Below are 13,372 nucleotides of genomic sequence, written 5' to 3' on the forward strand. Positions count from 1 at the left end.
CCAATGCCATTCCAGTATGTGTGGTCAGGCCCTTTGGCCCTGAAGACTGTCACTGTGGTTGGGTCTGTGGGTTCCTGGATGGGAGGAGCCTTCTGATGCCAGTCAGAACTATCTAAACATGACATGGCCACCCCAGCAGGGGATGACTTCCCCATCACTGGGGGTCTTAAGCTTGGGTGAGAAGACTACTTTGGCCTGAATGAGACAATGACCTTCCACATGCTGTACCTTCTGTTCCCTGAGAGCATGTCACCAAAGATTTTTTTAAAAATAGCTTTAAAAAAAAAAAGATTAAAAAAAAGCATCCTCCTATCCCCCCCTAAAAAATAGCTACTGTGTATTGAGGGCTATTGCAGACTGGCTTCTGGAGTACAGGGAGTCATGTAAGCAGTCATGTTACACATCTTTAAAAAAAAATGCTTTTTTCCTACTTGTCACTGATGAAGCTCATTGTCCCACATCCCCCTGGTCTGCTTGTACAGTTCACCAGAATGCAAGGCTGATACTAGACACTTCTGGCCTTGGGTGGAAGTTGAGTAGGGGGCCTCCCAGGTGTCTCCTGAGGAGGTGGCCCTGCTGGCTGAGGGCAAAGCCCAGAGAGAGGCACGGGAGAGAGCCATTAGCAGCCAGCACCGCCAGTGGCTGGGGAAGGGGCGCACCAGCCCAGTAACAGGGATCTGGCAGAGCACTAATCCTCTACTACAGACGACAAAACTCTAGAAGTTAAGGTTCTATAACTCAGATAACTATGTTTCCAAGCTTCTGCAGCAGATGTGAGGAGGCAGCTGCTCGGTTGTGTACTGTGCCTTCTTGCTCTGGGCATATGTAGGAGCCAATAATTCACTGCACAAGCCAATATGTGACTCTGGGTTGTCTAGGATTACGGTCACTGCCATGTGCAACATGGACTTCAGCCACTTTCCCCTGGACTCCCAGACCTGTTCTTTGGAGCTGGAGAGCTGTAAGTATCAGCATTCCTAATTCCTTTGCGTTCTTTCCTCTCTGATCTTGGTGCCATTTTAGTAATCATGAGGCTGAGCCCTGCCTGCCAGCGTTAAGACCTATTTACCTCTGGACTGTCATGGGATTTCCCTGTTACTTCACCCTGCATCAGAAGCAAAGGAGTCACATTAACTTGTTTTCCTCTTCCCAAAGATGCCTATACAGATGAAGATCTGATGCTGTACTGGAAGAATGGGGATGAATCCCTAAAAACAGACGAGAAGATCTCCTTGTCTCAGTTTCTGATTCAGAAATTTCACACGACTTCCAGACTGGCCTTCTACAGTAGTACTGGTAGCTATCTTTTGCCACAATCTGATTCAAATGTGCAAGAAAGCACATTTGAATTCTTCTTCAGCCTTAACCCCAAGGAAAATATGTTTTGTGTGTGTTTTGTTTTTTGTTTTGAGACAAGGTCTCACTCTGTCTCCCAAGCTGGAGTGCAGTGGCAAGATCATGGTTCACTGCAGCCTCAACCTCCCAGGCTCAAGTGATCCTCCCACGTCAGCCTCCTGATTAGCTGGGCCTACAGGCACGTGCCACCATGCCCAGCCAATTTTTTTTTTTTGTAGACATGAGGTCTTACTATGTTGCCCAAGCTGGTCTCGAACTCCTGGACTCAAGCAATCCTCCTACCTCGGCCTCCCAAAGTGCTGGGACTGCAGGCATGAGCCATCATGCTCAGCCTAAATTTTGATTATTAAAATAATGTAGCCTAGAATACATTCTGGCTTCTGCCTACCACGAGTTCGAGACCAGCCTTGCCAACATGGCAAAACCCCATCTCTACTAAAAATACAAAAATTAGCTGAGCATGGTGGCACGCCCCTATAATCCCAGCTACTTGGGAGGCTGAGACAGGAGAATTGCTTGAATCCAGGAGGCGAAGGTTGCAGTTAGCTGAGATCACGCCACTGCACTCCAACCTCAGGGACAGAGTGATACTCTGTCTCAAAAAAAAAAAAAAAAAATTAGCCAGGCATGGTGACACATGCCCCTGGTTCTAGCTACTCAGGAGGCTGAGTAGGGAGGATTGCTTGAGCCCAGGAGTTTGAGGCTGCAGTGAGCTATGATTGTGCCATTGCACTCCACCCTGGGCAATAGAGCAAGAGCCTGTCTCTATTCAAAAAAATAAGGAGAGAGAAATAGAATAAAGGTTCCCAGGAACTCATGGGAGGGGGAATGGAGAGTTATTGTTTAATGGGTGCAGAGTTTCTATGTGGGATGATGAACAAGTTCTGGCAATGAATAGTGGTGATGGTTGTACTACATTGTGAATAATATACTTAGTGCCAGTGAACTGTACACTAGCCTGGGCATTGGAGGCCTGCGTTGAAACAAGCGCAACTGACTCTAGCTAAGGCTTTGGAAAAGCCTCTAAGAGTCTCATTTCCTCATGTCCCAAATGTCAGACTTTAGAATCATGTGAACAGCCTATTTCTTTCTGTGACAGATGTGGAGTCTGCATGGTAAAGGGTTAGGGTCTTACAATAAAGGTGACAATTTCACAACAAAGGTGACAGTGACCAGAGCCTAGCTCCCCCAGCTCCTGCCTCAGTGGTACTGGCCTCAACAAAATAGAACTATTCCAACCTCTCATGCTCTTGAGCAGCAAGTCACTCAAGAAATATGGTTGTAATTTGGAAATTACAAATACAGAACAAACAACTATAGCCTAGGCAACATGGCGAAACCCGTCTCTACAAAAAAATACAAAAAAAAAAAAAATTAGCTAAGCATGGTGGCACGCACCTGTAGTTCCAGCTACTCAGAAAGCTGAGGTGGGAGGATCGCTTGAGCTTGAGAGGTTGAGGCTGCAGTGAGCTGTGAGTGTGCCACTGTACTCCAGCCTGGGCTACAGAGCAAGACCCTGTCTCAAAAACAAACAAACAAAAACCCAAATGACTAAAACTTCCCTTCTGTTTAGTTCTACCCTTTCCCAAAATACTGTGAAGAGAAGTTAGGTAATACCAACTGAGATAGTAAATGTACTAGATATTGGCAAGATATTTATATATACGAGAAAGTGCTTAGATTTTGGAAAAGAAAGGTATTATGTTAAGCCAACTGATCATTAATTTCAACTTTCTGTTGCTGATGAGGGCCATGTCAGTGAAAGACGGGTTCCCAGGGATATAGTTTGCTTTTACCTCTCAGATGGAACCTCACTGGCTTCTTCCTGTGTCCCCCAGGCTGGTACAACCGTCTGTACATCAATTTCACGTTGCGTCGCCACATCTTCTTCTTCTTGCTCCAAACATATTTCCCCGCCACTCTGATGGTCATGCTGTCCTGGGTGTCCTTCTGGATCGACCGCAGAGCTGTGCCTGCCAGAGTTTCACTGGGTAAAAGCATTTCGTAAGATGTGGTAGGGTGGTTATTTTTTTCAACTTATCACTATGTTTACAAAAAGTAAAAATCATTATTTAGAGTTCTTAACTGATGAGCTATTAGAGTCAGAAGGAGCAACTTCTCCTGCTTCTTGCCTTTACCATCTAGATGCTGGCCTCAGTTTCCTCCACACTGTGAGAGCCAGAGGGAGCTAAAACAACATCAACTGTGACTGCAACACTTCAGAAAGATTTGGGGTATAGACGTCGACAACTGGTAGTATCAGAGCTCAGTATTTAGATAAATAAGATGATTCTGCAAATGCCAACAATTCCTTCTGTAAATACAAAAACTTCATTTGCTGGCCTTGTTTAGACAGACTGAGGGCTTGGAAGCAGGGCACAGAATATGAGATTTCTGGGAAAAGGACGGCCATGTTCCCTGGAGCTGTGGTTTAGCCTTTTACAGACCCTGAATTCCAGAGTGAGAGTTTACAACATGTCGTTGTAAATTTAGACAACATTAGGTGGGGCTTTGAGAAAGGTGAGGGTTTAAGCAGCAAGAGAGAGTGAAGAAGAATCCCGCACGATGGGCCTCTGGGAATTTCCACAGTCTTCAGGTACTTTAGATGAGGGAGAATGTGCCTATTCCTTGAAGTCTGGGAACGTTCCTTCAGAGGTGTCCTTTAGTCGCTGTCTTTAATTCCACATGAGAACAGGTCCTCTCCTTGTCGGCCACATCACAGAAACGCAGTCTTTCAGGTGCCTGAAGGATAATGAGACAAGCAGCGGGTTGGCTCCGGGGAGAATAGGCCTGGCTGCTGGTGGGGCAGATCCTTGCCCCTCTCCGAGGCAGAAACACACCTGGTACTTTCTCACGTGGTTTAAGAGATACAGAGTAATCGTGACTTAGTGAGATGTGGGGGCAGTTCTAGACCTCTGTCAGCAGCCCAACTAAGGCCAGGTGTTGCAGGTATCACGACGGTGCTGACCATGACCACCATCATCACGGGCGTGAACGCCTCCATGCCGCGTGTTTCCTACGTCAAGGCTGTGGACATCTACCTCTGGGTCAGCTTTGTGTTCGTGTTCCTCTCGGTGCTGGAGTACGCGGCCGTCAACTACCTGACCACCGTGCAGGAGCGCAAGGAACGGAAGCTGAGGGAGAAGGTGAGAGGGCTTCTTCCGCCCTTGTCTAAGTCCATGCTACTGGGTGAAAATGAACGTTGGCTGGGCAGGGGGCAGAGGCAGGGGTTGCATGTAGAAAAAGAAGATGTTTGTGCAAAAGGAGGAGGATCTTGTTTTAGAATAGGTTCTGGCTTCTATCCCAAAGGATTCCAGAAAGACGAAGGTCTTTGGACAAAGACTAGGAACAGGAAGGCTTGGGTCTTAGACTCAACTTTGCCACCTATGCTGAGCCTCAGTTTTCTCATCTGTCAAAGGGAAATTACAGAACCCTCACCTCTACTGTAAGAGTCACATGAGATAATGTATGTGAAAGTTGTTTTGATCTTTCACATACGTCAGGATCTAGACAAACTCTCACTGTTGTTACTGAACATGTCTAGGGACAATGCCTCCCTGTCTTATGACCAGAGAAGGGAGAATTCTAGAACAAAAAACCACCTTTATTTATCAGTGCCCAGTGAAAATTCAGCCACAGTAAGGACTAACGCTAAATATTTTATATATATTTCTTTAAAAGAAAAAAACTTCTATGTGTGGATGCAGAAAGAAGTTGGAAATACTATATTATCGGCCTGGCACGGTGGCTCACGCCTATAATCCCAGCACTTTGGAAGGCCGAGGTGGGCAGATCACTTGAGGTCAGGAGTTCAACACCAGCCTGGCCAACATGGTGAAACCCCGTCTCTACTAAAAAGACAAAAATTAGCCGAGCATGGTGGTGCATGCCTGTAATCCCAGCTACTTGGGAGGCTGAGGCAGGAGAATCCCTTGAACCATGGAGGCGGAAGTGGCCATGAGCTGAAATTGCACCACTGCAGTCCAGCCTGGGTGACAGAGCAAGACTCCACCTCAAAAAAAACAAAATAAAAAAATAAATACTATACTATCTATACTGTACTGTACTATACTATACTACAGTTGATCCTTGAACAAGGCAGGGTTGGGGGGCTGACCCCTTGTGCAGTAGAAAATCCAAGTATAACTTTTGGCTCCTCCAAAACTTAACTACTAATGGCCTCATGTTGACTGGAAGCCTTACTGATAAGATAAATAGTCGATTAACACCTATTTTGTATGTTATATGTATTATAAACTATATTCTTACAATAAAGTAAGCTAGAGAGAAAATGTTATCAAAATCATAAGGAAGAGAAAATATTTTTATAAATCATGAAGTGGAAGTGGATGGTCATAGGGGCTTCATCCTGGTCATCTTCACTCTGAGTAGGCTGAGGAGGAGGACAAAAGAGAGGGATTGGTCTTACTGTGTCTGGGGTGGCAGAGGTGGAAGAAAATCTAAGTGAATCTCCACAGTTCAAACCTATGTTGTTCAAGGGTCAACTGCAAACTATGAGATAGAATACAACTGGGAGATTTCACAAAGCCATGCTCACGAGCCTTTGGCACAGGGAGGCAGTCTTTCGTTCATAGTCAGACTCCTGTTCATTTTAGTGTTAGGTCTGTGCAAAAGTAATGACATAAACTGCAATGACTTTTGCACCAACCTAATCGTAAATAATAATAATGCTGACTTGCTCCCTGATCATGGTCAATCATTGCACTAATCAAAATGGGTGTTCATCTAAAAGCTGTGGAGATAAAGGGACATGAAAATCTCACATTTATGCACAACTGAGTGGCCATTAGCCTTTTAGCATAAGGGAGCTTTTAAAATTAAAATAATTTATTTTTGCCATGTAATGACATTTTGGTCAATGGGACCTTTACATTTTAGGAAAAGAGAATATGTTGTCTTTTCAAAAATTGTCTTTCAACACCTGTATTATACCTGTCAAGTATTTCCACTTTGTTTCTGTTAACTTAAAAAAATCAAAAATTTATAAATTTGAAAAAGGAGACTTTATTTCTTACAAAGGATTCCAGTCTGCAAGGTGGCCATCCTGCAGGCTGGGGAGTGCAGCCTCCTGTAAAGACCTGGACACAGGCACTTTGAAGGAGGAGGTGTTGGAGTAGGAGCTTTATGCTGAATATGGCTAAATATACATATTCAATAGGCTATAGGAAGATTTATGAATATTTTTGAAGGTAGTCCTGACACATGCCTATTGAACAAATGTGCATGTAACATACAACCCATGTTCACCCTGGGGTGGAGACTTAACAGTTCAATGTATTACAGTTAGAACCTATATGCAAAAGGGACACAAAGGCACTCAAGTGAACAGCCTCTGTAAACTGACCAGGACTGGTCCAGAATTGATGGTCTTATCAAGAGAAGGTTACTAAAATCACTCTCTTACCTAGCCAAAGCTATAGTTATGGCTGGTGGAACAGGGGCCAGGGGTTGGTTACTCAGTGTCTGATGGTTGGTGAGCTGCAATTTTTTTTTTTTTTTAAGACAGGGTCTGGCTGTGTCACCCAGGCTGGAATGCAGTGGTTGCTAACTGCCCTCCATCTCCCGGGCTCATGCTGTCCTCCCACCTCAGCCTCCCAAGTAACTGGGACCATAGGCATGCGCCACCATGTCCAGCTAGTTTTTATATTTTTAAAAGAGATGGGATTTTGCCATGTTGCTGAGACTGGTTTCAAACTTCTGGAGTCAAAGCCATCTACCCCCTTGGCCTCCCAGAGTGCTGGGATTACAGGCGTGAACCACCGCGCCAGCCTCAAATTGTTTTAACATCATTTATCTCGAGACCAGTGCTTGTTTAGTTGAAAGAGAAAAAGAAAAACCTTGTGGCAGCACACAGTATATTCTCTAAGCGCAGGGGTGTGTGACTTCACTGTGGTCCTAGAATGGCCTTAGGTACTGTTCGTAATTTGGTCTCTTAGGGCCATAAAGAATCTGTTCCGTCTTATGATCTCTATTTCAGCATTAACGCTGGTCAGTTGTGTCTAAACCGCAAAAGGAGGAGGAATAACAAGGTGTGTCTGGCCTCTTGTCCCATCATGACTGGGAACTCAGTTTTTAAGGTTTCTCTGGGGTCCCCTTGACCAAGAGGGGGGTCAGTTCAGTCAGTCTGGGGGCTTAGAACTTTATTTTTAGTTTACATCTCCAAATATATTATACTAGGTTGCTTATTTTTAAAGCTCTAGTCAAACCTTGTTTACTTCAGAAAATTTACTTGTTTAAACTTTGGTAATTTGTACACTGGTCATTATCACAGGCCTTTGGACAATATTTAAACACTTTGATTTATAAATCATTAGACTTTCCTGTATAGAGCAGTTGAAAAAAATAGCAAAGGCCTCATCAGACAAACAGGGGCTCACAAACGAACAGTTCACCAGCACAACTTGCCCTGTTTCCATATCAGGTCCTGATCTTTGCCAGCCATTGTATGACTTTGTTTAAAGAGACGAGGAAGTCATCTGTGGAGAGGGCCTCGGGCCCCTAAGTCTCCCCCTCTGTCTGTGTGAGAACAGACATCCAGGAGGTGAGAGCTCGTACTCTGCTGTTGTCAAATGTAGGGTTTAAGACCAAGAAGCACGGTTGCTGGAGAGCAGACAGAGGTGAGAAGGCACCATCTGCTGCCTCACAGAGAAACTAATATTCATGGTCATTGAAATGGTTCCCAATAGAGCTGAGGTTCCTAAGTGGAAGCCATGGAGTACCTGCCCTGGAATCCCCTCCTGAGTCTGCTAAAAATAGATTCCCGGGTTTAAGACAGGTTCTCAAAAAACAGATTCCCGAGACCACTACTGGGGGAACCCACCCCCAATATTTCAACATAGATTGAATTACAATCAATTCATACAGTTAACACAATTATCATAGTGGTCCTGAGGTGATGTACGTCCTCAGCTTATGAAGAAAACAGGATTAAGAGATTAAAGACAGGCATGAGAAATTATAAAAGTATTATTTGGGAATGGATAAATGTCCATATGAAGAAGAAATCTTCACAATTTATGTTCCTTTGCCGTGGCTCCAGCTGGTCCCTCTGTTCAGGGTCCCTGACTTGCTGCAGCAGACCACACCCTAGGTCTACTGATTCAGACTCTCTGAGGATGGCACCCTGGAGTCAACATTTTAAGCAAGCTCCCAGGTGCTTCTGATGCTCACTGAAGTGTGATTTCCACTCTGTAAAGGGAAAAGCTGCCTGGGACCCAATAGGCCCACCCCTGGTTTGAATGGCAGACAAGTGCAGGTGGGAGCACGTGGGAGCCCAGGGCCTGCCTCCCCTCAGCTGCTCCAATACTTTGGCTGATTAGCCAGACCTTGTCTGACATGCCAGGAGCCACTTCCTCTTTCTTAGAAACGGGCCAATCTGGAAAACAGGGATTTATCAGAATTTTTGGCATTTCCTGATTTGAACTAAAATCGTAGGAGAAAAGTCTATTTCATTTTAGCAGAAAGATTTTCAGTTTAGAGCAAGGAGAAATAAAGACCCGTGCCTTAAATAAATAAATAACCCCCCATGATAATATCACACAATTTTATCAGTTTGGGTGTGATTATACCTAAATACAAAGAGTTGAATAGGGCTGGGCATGGTGGTGCACGCCTATAATCCCAGCACTTTGGGAGGCCAAGGCAGGTGGATCCCTTGAACCCAGGAGTTTGAGACCAGCCAGGGCAACTTGGCAAAACCCTATCTTACAAAAAATACAAAAATGAGCTGGGTGTGGTGGCGTGTGCCTGTAGCCCCAGCTACCTGGGAGGTCAAGGTGGGAGGATCCCTTGAGCCCAGGAGGTGGAGGCTGCAGTGAGCCAGATGGCATTACTGCACTCCAGCCTGGGTAATAATAAAGCAGGACCCCATCTAAAAAACAAAAAAAAAGAGAGAGAGATGACCTCTTACTGACCTTTTATCCCTAATTCCCTTATATCTACAAGTCTATGTTAATTATTCAAGAATTGTTGGCCGGGCGCAGTGGCTAATGCCTGTAATCGCAGCACTTTGGGAGGCCAAGGCAGGCAGATCATTTGAGGTCAGGAGTTTGAGATCAGCCTGGCCAACATGATGAAACCCTGTCTCTATTAAAAATACAAAACTTAGCTAGGCATGGTGGCAGGCACCTGTAATCCTAGCTACTCAGGAGGCTGAGGCAGGAGAAGCGCTTGAACCCAGGAGGTGGAAGTTGCAGTGAGCTGAGATCAAGCCATTGTACTCCAGACAGGGAGATAGAGTGAGACTCTGTCTCAAAAAAAAAAAAAAAATATTTGTTACTGATGGAACAAAGACACAGCAAATAATAATGAAACAATCATGCCTGATGAAAAAAAATAGCCCCCCAAACCACAATTTCTTCAAGGATAAGAATACTTCAATAATTCTAATTCTGCATAAAATCATTCATCTATTTTTGCATTCTAATGTTTTATGATATTCATCTGAGAGTTTCAAGATCCATAACAATAAGAGGCAGGTTGTGAAACTTCATTATTTCACTTTCCTAGATGGAAAACCAGAGGCACTGAAGGGCTGAGAGCCAGGTCAGGAACATACTCAAATCAACGCTAATTGGCTGTGTCAAGTGGGGCTCCTGCCCTTGGTCAACACCAAGCATCCAGGCACCAGTGGAAGCCCACTCTCTACTGACTAAACTATGGGGAGAAGTCAAGCGAAACTATTTCCTTTCCTCCCACTTAGAATGTCTTATGAACACTTTCATACTTGCAGAAACTATTAAAAGAATAGGGTCATGTACATTCAGGTACCCAGCACCTAGATCCAACATTGCTAACATTTTTCCATTTTTGTGTGGCAAAAACTGCACCAACAGATACATGCTTATATGGAGAAAATGGATTATGCATTCATTTTCTGAATGAATGTACATTTTCTCCATATAAACATGTATCTGTTGGTGCAGTTGAACTGTCTAAAAATACATTGCAGATACCATGACCCTTGATTCTTAAATGTAACTTTTTAAGATAAGGACACTCTTCTACCTCATCATCTTTTTCTTTCTTTTTTAAAAAAAGAGACGGGGTTTTGCTCTGTCACCCAGGCTGGAATGCAGTGGCATGATCACTGCTCACTGCAGCCTTGACCTCTTGAGCTCAAATGATCCTCCTGCCTCAGCCTCCTGAGTGGCTAGGACTACAGGTGGATGCCACCATGCCTGGCTAATTAAAAAAAAATTTTTTTTTTTTTGTAGAGGAGTCGTCTCACTATGTTGCCCAGGCTGGGTCTTGAAATCCTGGCCTTAAGCAATCCTCCTGCCTTGACCTCTCAAAGCACTGAGATTGTAGGCATGAGCCACTGCGCCTGGCTCCTAGTCATCTTTTGATTCATGCACAGAAAGGTGGAGTCCTGCAGCTAGAATCAGACTACGTGGATTTCAAGTCCTGCTCTGACACCAGCTGTGTGGTCTCAGAATCGTATAGCTCTCTGGGTCTTAGGTTTTGCCTCTACAATTGAGGGATTTGGACTAGATCAGTGATTCTCGATTCTGGCTACACAGTAGAATCACCTGGGAATTTTAAATTAATTGCTCTAAAGTACAGCCCAGGCATGGCCAGTTTAAAGAGCTGTGCAGATGATTCTAATATGCAACCAGGGTAGAGGATCGTTGGACTAAGTAATCTCTGGAGATCTTTCTAGTGCTGTCTTTCTGTGGTTCTGAGTAGCAATGTGGCTTTGCTTTTGGGCCAGGCTCCCTCCTCTGCCCACCTCACAAGGCTTAATGATGTTCTTTGTGCTTGCTGCCCATAGTTCCCGGGCGTGTGTGGAATGCTTCATTCGAAAACCATGATGCTGGATGGAAGCTACAGTGAGTCTGAGGCCAACAGCCTGGCTGGGTATCCCAGAAGCCATATCCTAACGGAAGAAGAAAGGCAAGACAAAACAGTGGTCCACCTGGGCCTGAGTGGTGACGCCAACGCTGCCAGAAAGAAGGGGCTTCTGAAGGGCCAGATGGGTTTTCGTATCTTCCAGAACACCCATGCCATTGACAAATACTCTAGGTTGATATTCCCTGCCTCCTACATTTTTTTCAACTTAATTTATTGGTCAGTGTTTTCCTAGGGGTTCCAAGGCTGTTCCTAGAAGAGGGCATAGACATCAAGGGGGCCTGGCCAGTCATTGACAGGTGGACTTGTTGACCACACGCCCCTCACCAGACAGAGCAGCAGCTACTGGACCACCCTGAGCAGCACTCATCTCTCAGAGGAGCCCAGGAGCCCTCCAGCTACCCTGACCCCAGACCTCGTGGGGCTACTCCTTGTTCATGCTATGTCTCACGTCACACTTCACGTCTCTCTGGGACCTTCTGTTCTTGTGTGTGAACTAGTTAACAAGAACTCCCCTCCTATAAATAAGGACTCAAATGCCTCCTAGACATTCTTAGACCCTCAGGATGCCTAGGATTCAGCTGTGGAGGGAAAAGGAAGAACTGAAGTGCAAGGTTAGGGGCATTCTGGATAGGAGATAGGAAATTAGGAACAAAAAAACCCCATAAACCTATACAACTGGATTAAGTGCCTACCTAGAAGGGAAAAGAGCTCAGATCCCAGACAGGAAATGATTTGCCTGTGGGAGTATGGCAACCCACAGGATTTTGCAATATTAGAGGAGATTATTCATTTAGCCATCCATTCAACCATTCTTTAAATATTGAGGTCCCACTCTGCATCAGGTACTGTGGAAATGAAAAAATAGAGTCTCTTTCCTTAGAGATCTTCTCTAAGCTGTGCTCATTCTACATGTGGCATGATGTACTTCTGCTTTTTCCCCTCCTTCAACCCCATTTACACCATAGACCCATTCTGGTTGTTGTTGCTTTTACTCTTTAGCATATAAGGCAGGGTCTGGGAGATGCCAGGTCCAGAACTTTCAACTGTCCTCCTCCAGTGAAGTTACACAGATAGAGCTAATTTTGCCCAGCAATGATGCGTAGCAATGTGCATGGAGTATTGCCAGCCAGGGAAACTCACCCAAGCTCACCACGGTGTACAGATTTTTTTACTGGGGTCGGTCATGGATTTATGGCTGATTGCCCACATGGCTGACTTTAGTCTTTTGCCCCTCCAGAGGTTGAGCTGGTACCTTGAGGTCCAGGGCACCTATCATAAATCACATTGTTGGCATAGATTACCTGGTGTGGCCCAAGGCCCCAGTAGACAAAGACCCTTCTATCTCACAGGACATTCCAAGGGCACAGAGGTTGCCTCCCAGGAGCTGGGACCAAGGCTCAAACCTTTTTTGGGGCAACGTTAGTCCTTTACTACACAGTAACTCTTGTCAGTTCCTTATTGTTAATGTTAATTGCAGTGTTACTGTTATATATTCAGGCAAAAACATTTTAAAGTATCTCTGCACTAGGTACAGTGGGGTCCAAATTAAGAATAAGAGTAGTCAAAAGCTCTCAGAGAAGGAACTAGTAGAGGAAATGCCACACAAATATCTATAATATAAGGTTAAGAGTGTTTAGTGCCTCAGTAAGAGTTCAGTGTGAGATGGGAATTCCGAGGGAGGAAAAACAGTCCCACCAGGGAGATGGACCTCATGGAGAAAGCAGCCCTGAGATGCCCCTTGAAGGTCAGGATTTTAAGAAGAAGAAATGGGACAGAATACATCCTAGATCTGGGCTGTCCAATATGGTAGCCACTAGCCACATGCCTATTTAAATTTAAATTAGTTAGAAATATTAACTGGGTGTGGTGGTATGTGCCTAGGGTTCTAGCTACACAGGAGGCTAAGGCGGGACGATTGCTTGAGCCCAGGAGTTCCAGGCTACCGTGAGCTGTGATCAAGCCACTGCAGTCCAGCCTGAGTGAAAGAGCAAGACCCTATCGCTAAAGTAATAACAATTATTATTTAGATTAGTTGAAGTTCAATAAAATTGAAAACTCAGTTCCTTGGTTATACCATCCACACTCAAGTGGGCTCAGTAAGCACAGCTGCTAGTAGCTGCTGCATTGGGCTGGGCAGACCTAA

At 44.8% G+C, this 13,372-nt stretch overlaps 1 protein-coding gene across 1 annotated transcript in view; it reads left to right on the forward strand.

Annotated features, from left to right (window-relative positions):
• Nucleotides 1-12,706, forward strand: part of LOC105496409 (gamma-aminobutyric acid type A receptor subunit rho2) — a 57,897-nt gene extending 45,191 nt beyond the window's left edge. The window contains exons 5-9 of the mRNA XM_011766809.2: nucleotides 879-961; nucleotides 1,156-1,296; nucleotides 3,195-3,347; nucleotides 4,306-4,502; nucleotides 11,150-12,706. Coding sequence (XP_011765111.1) covers nucleotides 879-961; nucleotides 1,156-1,296; nucleotides 3,195-3,347; nucleotides 4,306-4,502; nucleotides 11,150-11,461 — 886 coding nt within the window. The 3' untranslated portion in view covers nucleotides 11,462-12,706. The remainder of the gene's footprint in view (nucleotides 1-878; nucleotides 962-1,155; nucleotides 1,297-3,194; nucleotides 3,348-4,305; nucleotides 4,503-11,149) is intronic.
• The last annotated feature ends 666 nt before the right edge of the window (nucleotides 12,707-13,372 follow it).

Source organism: Macaca nemestrina, chromosome 5 (assembly GCF_043159975.1).
Source record: "Macaca nemestrina isolate mMacNem1 chromosome 5, mMacNem.hap1, whole genome shotgun sequence".
Lineage (NCBI taxonomy): Eukaryota > Metazoa > Chordata > Mammalia > Primates > Cercopithecidae > Macaca > Macaca nemestrina.